This window comes from Pinus tabuliformis, chromosome 5_1 (genome assembly GCF_031772625.1).
Source record: "Pinus tabuliformis cultivar Carrire ecotype Pingquan chromosome 5_1, CPIR1, whole genome shotgun sequence".
In the NCBI taxonomy this organism is placed as follows: domain Eukaryota; kingdom Viridiplantae; phylum Streptophyta; class Pinopsida; order Pinales; family Pinaceae; genus Pinus; species Pinus tabuliformis.
In genome coordinates, this window is record NC_142305.1 from 526,513,778 (window position 1) to 526,526,768 (window position 12,991).

At 34.7% G+C, this 12,991-nt stretch overlaps 1 protein-coding gene across 1 annotated transcript; it reads right to left on the reverse strand.

Annotated features, from left to right (window-relative positions):
* Window positions 1–9,734: 9,734 nt before the first annotated feature.
* On the reverse strand, window positions 9,735–11,562 carry LOC149165840 (uncharacterized). The gene has a single exon (XM_089431205.1). The coding sequence runs from the start codon at window positions 11,447–11,449 to the stop codon at window positions 9,746–9,748; it is 1,704 nt and encodes a 567-aa protein (XP_089287331.1). The 5' UTR covers window positions 11,450–11,562; the 3' UTR covers window positions 9,735–9,745.
* Between the last annotated feature and the right edge of the window lie 1,429 nt (window positions 11,563–12,991).

Genomic DNA, 12,991 nt, shown 5'->3' on the forward strand with positions numbered 1-12,991 from the left:
ATGAGATAGTTATTTTAAAATGAGAAGATTAGGTCCAAACTCCAACAAGCTAAGCTTGGAGTTAGTAATTTAAAAACATTGTTAGAATCCATAGATTAGGTTGAAGGTCCTAAGCTAAGAGCCTATAATTATTCTAAATAATGTGTTAAATAATCCCAATATACTATACAGGTTATTTTACATGACATTATTACTAACACATATGCCTTCATCCAAATCCAACTCGATTTGTATCAATGGTGAACCAAGGATGATATTTTCAAACTTGGGATCATAAACAAGAAGAGCCACCAAAAAATCAATGAGAAATTGAGGCAAAGATAGTTTTCAATGTATCTCACATGAGAGGACAACTGGAAGGCAAAGATTCATGAATATAAAGAACACTTGGCACGTGACACAAGCACAAAAGAAAGATACTTCTGAATTGGTTCTAGAAGGAATAACATTTAGGATACCCTACAAGATGTATCCCATTTTATTGCACAAACAATGGATTGTCTTTAGGTTGAAATGGTTGGCAGGTGGACAGCCTCATGAAATAAAAAACCATAGGAATTCACATACATTTTATTTTCCACTTAGCCTTTGGAATAAAATTTGTTATGTGAATTATATCAATTTAATTTTTTCTTTAGGATAACACTCGTTGGAATCCCAACCCAATTTTTTCTTTAGGATAACACTCGTTGGAATCCCAACCCATATATTAAGGGTGTCTTGCTCAGGGAATTTATATCTTATATTCTTAACATGATACAATGGAAGAAAGGGGCATATTTCTATTTTAGGACAAAAGCAAAGGCTAGACTTATGGTAAAAGATGAATATCCATTACCCAAGGTTATTGTGGATGATTATAAAAGATTTAGGTAGGACCCTAGGGATTCAATGACTATTTAACATCATCATAGGTATGTAGTAATAGAGTATCAAGAAGTGGCAAGGAACCACTCTTTAGATTCTCTACTAGTTTCCCATGACATTTGGCAGAAGCAACCAAATTATCTAAAAAGTAGGAGTCCCATGGGATATCATTACTTCAGTCTACCCCTTGATAGAGCATATTTGTATACAAATCATTAATGAGATTTGGATCTTAATGGGATGGGTTAAAGTTTCACTTTCTTATCTAGTGTCCTACATGAATTTATAAGGCACATACATAATTGGAAGAACAAATAAAGAGGACTCAATGTATTCAACTTGATAGAAATTTCCACCACAACCCAAGAGAGTATGGGCACCTAGATTTTGACTAGGAGAACTACATGCTAGAGTTCCATAACTGGAATTATTGGGAGTTGCATGAGGAGATGCAACAAGGCCAGCTGGGGGGAGATGTGTAACTGTCTTTTTTTCATATTTTTTCATAAAGTATGCCCTATTCTATGCAATAGAAAAGCTTAAATTTTTGTCACCCTCACTAATCCACACAACTCTACTTTTAAGGTGTCATTCGATCTTCTTTTTTTTAGGAAGATCATATCTCTTATGTTCCAATTCTCTAAAAATGGTTGACACATCCTTCGAGAAGACCCCATTGGAATTAAGATACCAGCATAGATCCATCTTAAGTACGGATCTAATATGAGCCGAGAGGGATCAAATTTCTTCATGTACAAACTTCTTTAGAGTGCAAAATTCAATGTGTTATTTTTCATTGTTTAAATTGTATTTTTGAATGCTATATAAAGTATATATATGATCAAATTAAAGTTTTAACCATAAAACTTAATTTTTTCATGTTATATGCATACTTTTTTTAAAATGATATATAATATATACATAATTGACATTAAAATATTTTACATAACATGTATATAGAAACATTTTATAGTTCAAATTAAAATGGTTTTTTATTATTAATATAATTTTATGTATATGTCAATATTAATTCGTATTAAAATGTTTTATTGATAACCCACATTGAATATTTTTTATATACAACATTAAAATATTTTATTTTAACAATTTTTTTCTATATATAGATATATATGAAGTTGACATCAACGTAAATTAGTTAACATAGATCTTCAAATAGTTTATTTAAATCTACCGTTGAAATATTTTTGAAAAGTATAAGATTTAAACACTTTACTCCCATTTTTTTACTTCTAATTTCTTTATAGCATATTCAAAAAAAATTTATTATAACCGACATTATTTTTCTATTTAGAGCATAATTTTTATTTTTATTTTAAAAGGGCATGTGTCAACTCAACGGACGTACATACAAACTTATATATCCCCCTCATATTAGGTTGTAGAATGAGCCTCTCAGCTCAAAGATACCAACATAGATCCATCTTAAGTATGGATCTAATATGAGCTAAGAGGGATCAAATTTCTTCATATACAAACTTCTTTAGAGTGTAAAATGCAATGTGTTATTTTTCATTGTTTAAATTGTATTTTTGAATGCTATATAGAGTATATATATGACCAAATATAAGTTGTAACCATAAAAACTTAATTTTTTCATGTTATATGCATATATTTTTTTTTAAATGATATATAATATATATAATTGACATTAAAATCATGAGAAATTAGTCAGTTACGACTACCTCTCATGGAAATGGTCATACGTTTGAATGACTTATTAACGCAGTTGAATCCCAAAAATGATATCTAATATAATGCACTGCGTAAATATACTTAAATTAAAATATTTTCCATAACATGTACATAGAAACATTTTATAGTGCAAATTAAAATTATTTTTATTATTAATATATTTTTACGTATATGTCAATATTAATTCGTATTAAGATATTTTATTGATAACCCAAATTGAATATTTTTTTATATACAACATTAAAATATTTTTATTTTAACAATTTTTTTTCTTTCTATATATAGATATATATGAAGTTTATATCAACATAAATTAGTTAACATAGATCTTCAAATAGTTTATTTAAATTTACTGTTGAAATATTTTTGAAAAGTATAAGATTTAAACACTTACTCACATTTCTTTTACTTCTAATTTCTTTATAGCATTTTCAATTTTTTTATTATAGTCGACATTATTTTTCTATTTAGAGCATAATTTTTATTTTTATTTTAAAACGACACGAGTCAACTCAATGGACGGATAGACAAACTTACACATCCCCCTCATACTGGATTGTAGAATGAGCCTCTCAGCTCAACAATAATTTTATGTTTTATTCCACTTTATTTAAATAGGTTTATTGAGTTTCTTTATGATGTCGAGACCATCCTTTCACAGGCATCTGGAAATGTTTTCTGCAAATTAATACATATAGGAGTTCAGTCATGAGGGATGTGAGTGTGACCATGTGTCCTCAACCATCTTTTTAAAATCCTCTTTAGAAAACCAAGAGTGGTTGAAACAAAGTGGGTGTTGACGTTTATCTGAATCGAAAATTGATCTAAGAAAAATGGGGATATGATCTCAAAATCCATTGCGAGATAGTATCGAGGTTGGGAAAATCATCTGAAATGAGGAACTTGTCGAGCCTTTTGGATATGGCATCCTCATTTGTGTGTAAATTTTTCTGGGGGGGATACCTTTAGGGGTTAAATGTTGATAAGGTAGAGAAAAACAAACAAATTAGAGAAGAATCCATTGAATGGGTTTGGTCTAGGGTTGTTACCCTAGATCTCCCTTAAGGATAGGGTGAGATTAAGATATCTGCCAAGGATGACATAAGGGGTGGAGTAGGCACTAGAATCTGTGAGAACATTCTAGAAGGAGATGTGATCATTGTAAGGCCCATATATATTGATTACAAAAAAATTCATTCCAAGCTCCAATGATTCCAGTGTGACCATAACAATGGATTTGTAAGAGGTGGAGGTGAGGGCCCTGAAGTTCATATTCCACCTTATTAGTAGTTCACATGAGTGTCCTTCTACATCTAAAGTCACGAAAGAACAATCCTTTAATATATATTGTATATCCAACTTGACTTTGGCATCATCGATCATGTTTCCTAGATTAGAATGATATTAGGATTGTGATTTTTTATGAGGTAGTGGAGGGTAAGGTTTTTTTAAGCCTCGTACATGTAGTATACCTAGGGGGGATAATATGGGGTACAAAGGGAGGTGCCCAAGGGAATAATGTAATGTAATAATGTAAGGATGATAAATAAATAGGCCATAACTAATAAATAAAGTGGTTAGTCCACATTATGCAAGGGACCACAAGTAGTTAGAAATAATGAGATAAGACCATTGTATTAGATGTATGGTATTGAGAGACCCATAGTATTGTATATATGAAGCCTATATAGAGGCTATAGGCTTTCCATTGAGAGATGTCAAGTATTGTTGTATTGACAAGCATATGGCTTGTGGAGTGATCTCCTTCCTTAAGGAGTAGTTGTATAGTGTTGCCCTACCTCAAGGGTTTGATATTAATAAAGATATGAAGCTTCTATATTTCATTCTTGTATTTGTATTGAGATTATTGGTAGTTATTGGACATATTTGTAATTTAATATATTTGCAGGTCATATCTATTACAAGTGGTATTAGAGCTCTTTCTTGGGCAAAGTGGGGAGATTTTTTTTCATTTTTTGTAGGAAATTTTTGGGTGACGTGTTTACAGATAAGATATGAAAATTTGGTGAAAAAATTGCAAACAAAATTACATATTTGAATTCCTATTGAAAAAAGTACCAAATTTCAAAAAAAAAAAAGCAGTCAAATCAGAGCCCGGATGAGGGAGATATCATTGATTTTAAATCAATTGTTTTGCAGAATTTTTTCTCACAACAATTTGTGGATGGTGGCTGTCTTGTAATATTTTACAATTTTTGTACAGAGTTCAGAAAAATAATGGTAGATATGAGATCCTCTTGAAAAATCACCCCATTTCAAAAGAACAGTTGGTCGAATTGGAGTCCAGATGAGGAAGATATTGCTGATTGAAAATCATCTTTTTTTATGAAATTTTTGTGATTGTCGGATAATTGCAACACGAATCTATGTTTCCAGAGCACCCAAATCATGATTTCAATCAATTGGGAAGATGCAGAAGGGTCATTTCATTTCCAAAAATATGTTATAATAAGGATTCAATGTTATATTGACCGAGTTATGCCCATTTTAAATTTTTTCCAAAGTAAGTGATTTTCTTCAAAATCCTTACTCTATTTTAAGGGTTCTAGCAAGATGAAGTTTACAAGAAAAGATGATGGCCCTACTATTGAAGAATTCCTAATAAGGGAAAAGTCAACATGTCTAAGAGTTTGGAAAGAGGTAGCATGGATTAAATTTAGAGATGAGGCTACCATATGGTGGGACTCACTTGACAAAAAGAAGTTGGTAAGCCTTCCTGATGAAAAATTTGAAAAAGTCCTTTTGGAAAAATGGTCCCATGCTAGAAGATAGTATAATAAGAAACATAAAGGGTTGTTTCTTACGGATATCTCCATACTACAGGTTCATGGAAGTATTCTAAAAGAGAAGATCATTATTGTTATTCACTCTAGTTGCAAGCATAATCTAATGAATCTTAAATTGGCCAAACGCTTGCAAGTTCCAACACAACATATTGCGCACACGGGTTGATGGGGCGCCTATTCAAATATTTAAGGACTTGAAGGAGACCATGAATAAATATGTATTACATGTTGACTTTTACACTTTAGACATGGATAAGGTAGATGTTGTTTTGGGGTATCCTTGGATGGACTCAATGGGCACCATTAATATTAATGTACAAAAGAAATTCCTGAAGCTATGGTATAAAAAGAAGAAAATTACCTTGCAGGATATTTCCATTAGGAACCAGGAAGATACTGTAGAGGTAGAAACAAAAAACTCTAATGACACTGACATATCAGATGATGAACCTTTGATGGTAGACAACCAAACACAAACATCAAACCAGGTACCAGAAAAAACACCAGACACCACTCAAGCACCAATAGTGCAGGAAGTAACAAAATATATACCACCAGTTAAAGTTTCAGCATATCACCACCCACATCACCTAACAAGAAAACAACCAACAAGATGGAAACTAATTAGTAATAAGGACAAGAACCCTGGGACGACACAGAGAGAGGTGCGGAGATCCATCCATGACACATCATAATAGAAGAACCACCAAAACCAACTTCCATCTCAAGCGAGCGAGGCACCAACTAAATCTAGTGTTAACATTTCCTCGGAATGGCTAGAAGCACGTGCATGGTACCATTGCACTACTCTTTTGAGTATCTTATTATTTGTGTTCTTCTCATGTTTCGAGGATAACAAATGCTTAAGGGGGATAGAATGTAGTATACCTAGGGGGGTAATATGGGATACAGAAGGAGGTACCCAAGGGAATAATGTAAGTATGATAAATAAATGAGTCATAATTAATAAATAAAGTGGTTAACCCACATTATGCAAGGGACCACAAGTAGTTGGGGAATAATGTGATAAGTCCATTGTATTATATGTATAGTATTGAGAGACCCATGGTTTTGTATGTATGAAGCCTATATAGAGGCTAGAGAATCTCTGTTGAGAGATGTCAAGTATTGTTGTATTGACAAACATATGGCTTATGGAGTGATATCCTTCATTAAGGAGTAGTTGTATGGTGTCCCTACCTCAAGGGTTTGATATTAATAAAGATCTAAAGCTTCTATATTTCGTTCTTGTATTTGTATTGAAATTATTGGACATATTTGCAATTTAATGTATTTGCAGGTCAAATATACTACAATCCAACCCTCTGGTGTTGTAAGAGAGTATCATAATTAAGGGATGGAGTTGAGTGAATTTTCTTCTTTAAGGGTCCTAGAGATAGTCATTTGTTTTCCCTTACTGATATCCAAGATGGATTTATACTACACTTTTCAAAGGTTGGATTTTCGACCAACAGGGTTGGGGAGAAAGGGGTTTAGAGTTAAACCACCCAAGAGGGTATAGTATCTAAGGGTTTGGAATGAGGCTTGAGTTCATATGGGGGCTTGGAGGAGAGGGGGTTAGGGGGAACAAGGTTGGAGGGGACAACCAAGGTATCAGTTCTTGACTCTAAGGGATCCTGGTTGTTACGAGAATCAAAAGGCATAGGGGAAGGGGAGGAGTGGAAGGCATAAATCCAGGGGGAGCGCTGAAGGCATGGGTAGTGGGGGAAAATGAGATAATAGAGGGGGGATGGGAGACCAAAAATAGAGGGGAGGGGAGGGTCAAAGAAGCTAGAGAGGGAAGAGTGGTATGTGAAGTTAATCTGTATGTCTAAAAATTTGCTATAGACATAGAAATAAAGCTTATGTGGGAAACGGGGGAAGGAAAATGTATGCTTACCATGTTTTTAGGAGTCGTGAGCTAGTATCTCCGCCTGGATCCTTGTAGTCATGCACATTTGCAAACTTATCTAGCCTTATGTGGAGTCTCTGTGGTCTTTCAAAATATTCACATATTTTTTTACCCGGATTCATTTGTTTCCTTTCATAGGCAGACCAAAACCCTAGTATTGGTGCTTGAGGTGTCCAACCACATGACATATGAAACACCTAAAGGGAAGTCACTAATAATATATCCTTTGCGTCTAGGAGATATTATCATGTATTATATGAATCTTCCCTAGGAAACCCTCTCACACATCCACCTCCACTTGTAGCTAGAGTCGTTGTTTATCCTCTTTTATTACACAAGTCTATTCAATATGAGGAAATCATCTAATTCCCCTCATCCCTGCCCGTGGCGACTAAAATATGTTTCGACAAGTATATTAGGTGAAGCATTGATAGTATATCCCACACTTTTCTTTGTGGTTGATTCTCTAGTTGGGTCAAAATATGTGGCTCAAGGTGTCAACTAGAGGCTAGAGGCCCCCCATGACCAATCACGATAAGTTATCGAGGATCAATCCTTTGAAGTGTGAAATCAAAAGCAATCAAATTCTGGACAAAGAGAAAACAATTTGGCAAATAACCAAGCAAAGGGCTCCATGAGGAGGAGATCCAATTATTTAACGTCAGTGTGGAGGGATTTTTTCCATTGAAAAATCCCACAGAGTTTTTGCCATCACATTTGCGATTGCATTGATAGGGATATCTTGACCTACAACCATAGTGACAGGTGAGGGATTGGTCTTGATGGGTTTATTTTGGGGAGGGAGTGGGCATAATATTTTCTACATGGGGATCTTAAAGAGACAATGTCCTCTATATCCATTGTGGGGGGTAGGGGGAAGGTAGGGGAAAAAGTGGGGGATGGAGTGTGGGATGAGGGAATGTCCATGTCCTATGAAGGAGGGGAGCTATGACGAGGTAGTGAGGGTGTGGGGGTCGAGAGGCCATAATCGCAAGAAACTTGAGAGTAATTGCAGATGGTACGTGGTGGAATAAGAGGGATGCAAGTTTTTTTCCTTGGTCTAGTGTTTTCATGGGTGGAGTAATTTGATTGCAGGTGGAAGATAAGGGATCTAGGAAGGTTGTTAGAAAAATCAATGAGCTCCTTCACATCGGGGTACTTCATACTAAATGAGGATGCCATGTGATTTATCAAGAGGGTAATTGATGGGGAGGTCCCCAAAAAGAGGAAACATGTGGGCTAAGATAGTTGGGGATTGCGTTGGAGTGGCACATAGCTACAAGGGTTGCCAATATTTTCGGGGTTTAGTTGTTGTAGGCTTGAAGTTTGTAGAAATTGACCCTTTTGCATATCATCTTGACCCTTACCTTAAAATATCTATATATATATATTAGTTAAACATATATACATTAAAAAAAGCATGTAACAAGAAAAATACACACTAAAACAACAAAAAACAATAAAAGTCCAATAACATATCTAGACATATCTTTTTATTAATTAATTGAAAATGAAAAAAAAAAACATAACTACCTTTGAGATTATCCATCAACCCTCTATAGTAACTATTACTAAAAATATTTAATAGAAATTAATTCATCTAATAATTATTAATAAATAAATTAAAATTATTTGATCTAAACAAAACATTAATAAAATATAAAATATTAAAATTAATTTTTGTTTTTAAAGTAAATTTTAAAAAATCAAATATTATTATCAAACATTTATTAAATTATAATTTTTTAATTTCAATTAAACTATACTAATAAACATTCAATTTTTTTTAAGATCAATCTCACATAAACATGAAAGCCCTTAAATATTTTATTTTATAAACAAATATTTATAAATAATTATTATACACGATCTATGTATTTCTACATTATTTATAAATTTCTAATTTGCAGAACTCTTTAAAATATTCTCTTACTTTCATAATCTCCTTTAATGTCAAATTTCCATAATTTCTTAAAATGTTCCTTTACTTTAATTTCCTTTGACTTGCATATCAATAATATATTTTTTCATAGCTGAGTGATATATTTTTTTAATGTGAGAGGCGCACTTCATTGTCTGACACCTGTCCTGGGGCAACTCAACCATGCTGGCCTACTCACTGGTTGGGCACCGTCATGGTAGGGTCAGGAAAGCACATTCTTCTTTTTTTTATATCTGAGTCATGGCTCAGCATCTGTATTAAAGTATTTATCTATTTTTTTGGTTTTTCAAATGTTTAGTCATCAAATTGTCTGTTATTTTAGAGACCACATGATATTAAAGTGTATCATCCCTATTTAAAATGATACTTAGAGCAAAATAAAAACTAAAAAAATCAAATTGATAAAACAACCAAAAAAAAATGATAAAACATTAGTTAAACGCGATAGATTTAACTATAATCAAACCATTTATTACAATAATGTTCACAGGGTTTGTGATAAACTCAGAACATTAGCTCTTCTAACTCAAGTGGATACTTCCAGGAGACTCTAACTCCCGCCAAAACTGAGTTTAGCAAGAATAAGGAAGAGTACACCAAAATCCCATTATCATAATCTATTTCAGATTCATATTCTGGTGGATACTCACCCAGAAGATAACTACCAACTCCCCACTTCACCCAGACTAAAACATGCAGAGCACTGTATAACCATTTTCCAAATACTTTTATGCCCAAAGTCCCCATTACTACAGTGCCTGCTATTTCTAAAATTATGACTACCAAAACCATAGAATTTTTAGAACTGCTGGAAATGAAATTCTTAAAACTGCTGGAAAGGGAATTCTTAGAACGGCTGGAAAGGGAATTTTTAAAACGACGCCAACACAGGTAAAGATGCAAAATGTCCATGCCCAACAAAATACTCATGATGCCCATTATCACTGTTACTCTAGGTTTAGACAGTGTTGTGGGGTGACCATCAAACCATTTCCCAACGCTTCCATGAATTGCAATCAGCACAACCCAGCTAATGGAGCATATGAAATTGACACTGCCCACCATAAACGAGAAGGCTCTGATACCAAGTTTACCTCTGAAGCTCAGCACATGGCAAACATATTTGAAGTTATCTCGGGATTGAACCCGGGACTCAGCTTTGGTCAGAAACGCATTTGCACCAAACCCACTTCCTTTGCTGTCCACAACATAGTCTCGTATAGCCCTTCGAGCAACAACAGAGCTAGAGAAGCCATCAACTCTAAACCATACTGTGAGTACAACGTTTATTAATACTTCTGTTAACCTTGGGACTATTAAAGAAGCAGTGCTGAAATTTTCTGGCTCAGCATTCTGTGTGTCTCTGATTCCGAAGGATCTGCTCAACAGCTTTGTCCAATAGTCATGCCCCAATGGACAAAGTGGGATGCAGATGCATTTATGCTCTTCGTCCTGAAAATTCTTAAGTGTCTCAAAAATTGCTGATCTCTTTATTTGCGCGATCTTGATCTTGTCCTCATGCTCTGTCAAAAACTTCTTTCCGAACTCGTCATCCTCTGTGAGTTTCTTGTTGCCATTTTCATCCTTCGCATACAGCAGTTTCTCCTTGCATCCATGGCAACCGTTTTTGAAGCATTGCTCAGATGGCAGTAGGAACAGGGAATCCGAGAGACGTTTCAGCGTTCCAGGAAGCTGATCAGCAAGCAAGATTATGACCGCTTCAATTGCGCTGAATACGATGCATTTACATTCATGGGTGTTTCCCTTCGATGGAGGAGATTTCACAGGAAAGAATTGGAGGACGGTGGAGTGCACATTATAGGCATTGGATATATACTTCATAAACTGCTTCATCGAAAGATTGGGCGCGCAGTTTGATAACATGACCACAGAAACTTTAGAGTAATCTGTGGATGTTGTGTGTCCGAACCCATTATTGATGTCCTCAAGTGTGGGACCTCTCATGGTGGCGAGAACATCCCTGCCACCCAATTCCAAATCAAGCCTGCCTCGTAGCAAACTTGTGACAAACACTGCCAGATTGCCTAAGCAGGCCAATCCTATACCGGGAACATTAGCAGAACCGGTCACTTCTTCACCCATCAACCCCCCTGCTAAAGCGATGTTGGATAGGCATGCCAAGCAGACAATGAATTGAGTAATTGAGAAGCGGATCACGCGTTGCCAATTCATGAATACAACACCCATTTCAAAAGACAGCCCAATGGAAATGGCAACAGTCAGTCTTCGCAGTCGGCAGTGATAAAAAACCGATTCAAAATCCCTGCTATGGCCGGAATGTTTTTATAACGGAGTTGCAGTGGCCCACAATCAATGAGTTCCCTATGTTTCGGTATTCTGTTGGCAACAGATGTGGCGCGCAATACAGATGGAACTAAAGATATTCTTATTATCTTTTTAGGAATTCAAGAGGAGGATTTTATCTTTTTCAACTTTCACTTTAGCATATTTACAATTTTTATTCGCTTGATTTAAAGCGTCAGAATATATATCCTTTTTTTTATTGACATGATTAAAGTGTGGGAATTTTTTTTAAGTATAGGTCATGTGGTGGGGACAGCATATAGTAGTGTTTTGTTTTTTCCCTATGTAACAAAATTTGTATTAATTGATATTGTAAATTACTTTAAAAAAATATAGGTAATAATTACAAGGTATTGTAGTTGATGTTTTTATTGCTAATTAATCGATTTTAATGGGGTCTTTTTTTTACTCACATTTCTGTCTCGCACATATTTGCACACTCTTCTTCTGCATAACTTCCTTGGCATAGCCACCTTTACACAACGCCCTCCATGCCCAGGGATGCTTCCTCCACACACTTACTCTGCAAAGCTTGTTTCCAATTACTCACTAGCAAAATAAAAATTACGTGGAGAATAACTCACCAATTAAAATAATGATGATGTCACTGAGCAAGTGAGCACTATAATGGCCTTTGCACTTGCTTTTGCTCTATAATACTAGCCACCCACATTGCTCTAGACACTTATGATATGAATTGATATATTCTTCTCACTCCGAGATCCCCAATCGTTATGTACTTTATGACGTCGATAACTGTGGAATAACTCCTATTGTTGGCCATTAACATTATGGCTTGCCCCTCTAAAAGCTAATTGATGTTATTATATTTTAACCTAGGTCAGACTCCAAAAAGATGCGATTATATTTTAACCTAGGTCAAACTTAGACTCTCACTCATAACAATTTGAGTGACGTTATAAATAAGTAGTTTGTCAATGAGTATTAAATGAGTGGGGTTGTATATGCTTATTGTTGGATTTTGGGAGGTTAATTATCCAACTATAGGCATAAACTACCCCACTCATAAATGAGTATTAAATGAGTGGGGTTGTATATGCACATTGTTGGATTTTGGGAGGTTAGTTATCCAATTATAGGCATAAACTGCTCCACTCATTTAATGTTCATTCGCAGGCTACATATTTGTTGAGTGAGACCCAGGCCTGAAATTTGACGTCATGTAAGACGTAATTTGGGTTTTAAGATGTATTTAACGACCGGCCGAAATTTTTCCCTGTCAGATTTGACGTTCCTTTTATATCTGCAACCTGTCAAAATGACCTCTGATTTCAAATTTAAATCATCAAAAATTATGATACCTCTACCGTATGAGGGATTCCACTTAGCATAAGTTTAAATACAACAAATTCTACAACACTCAATCTCTCCAGGGTGTTCGTATTAAATCCACAACTCCGCCAT

Bases quoted from the DNA above. Each gene is read 5' to 3' on its own strand.
- LOC149165840 (XM_089431205.1), bottom strand. From the start codon at position 11,449: ATGGGTGTTGTATTCATGAATTGGCAACGCGTGATCCGCTTCTCAATT.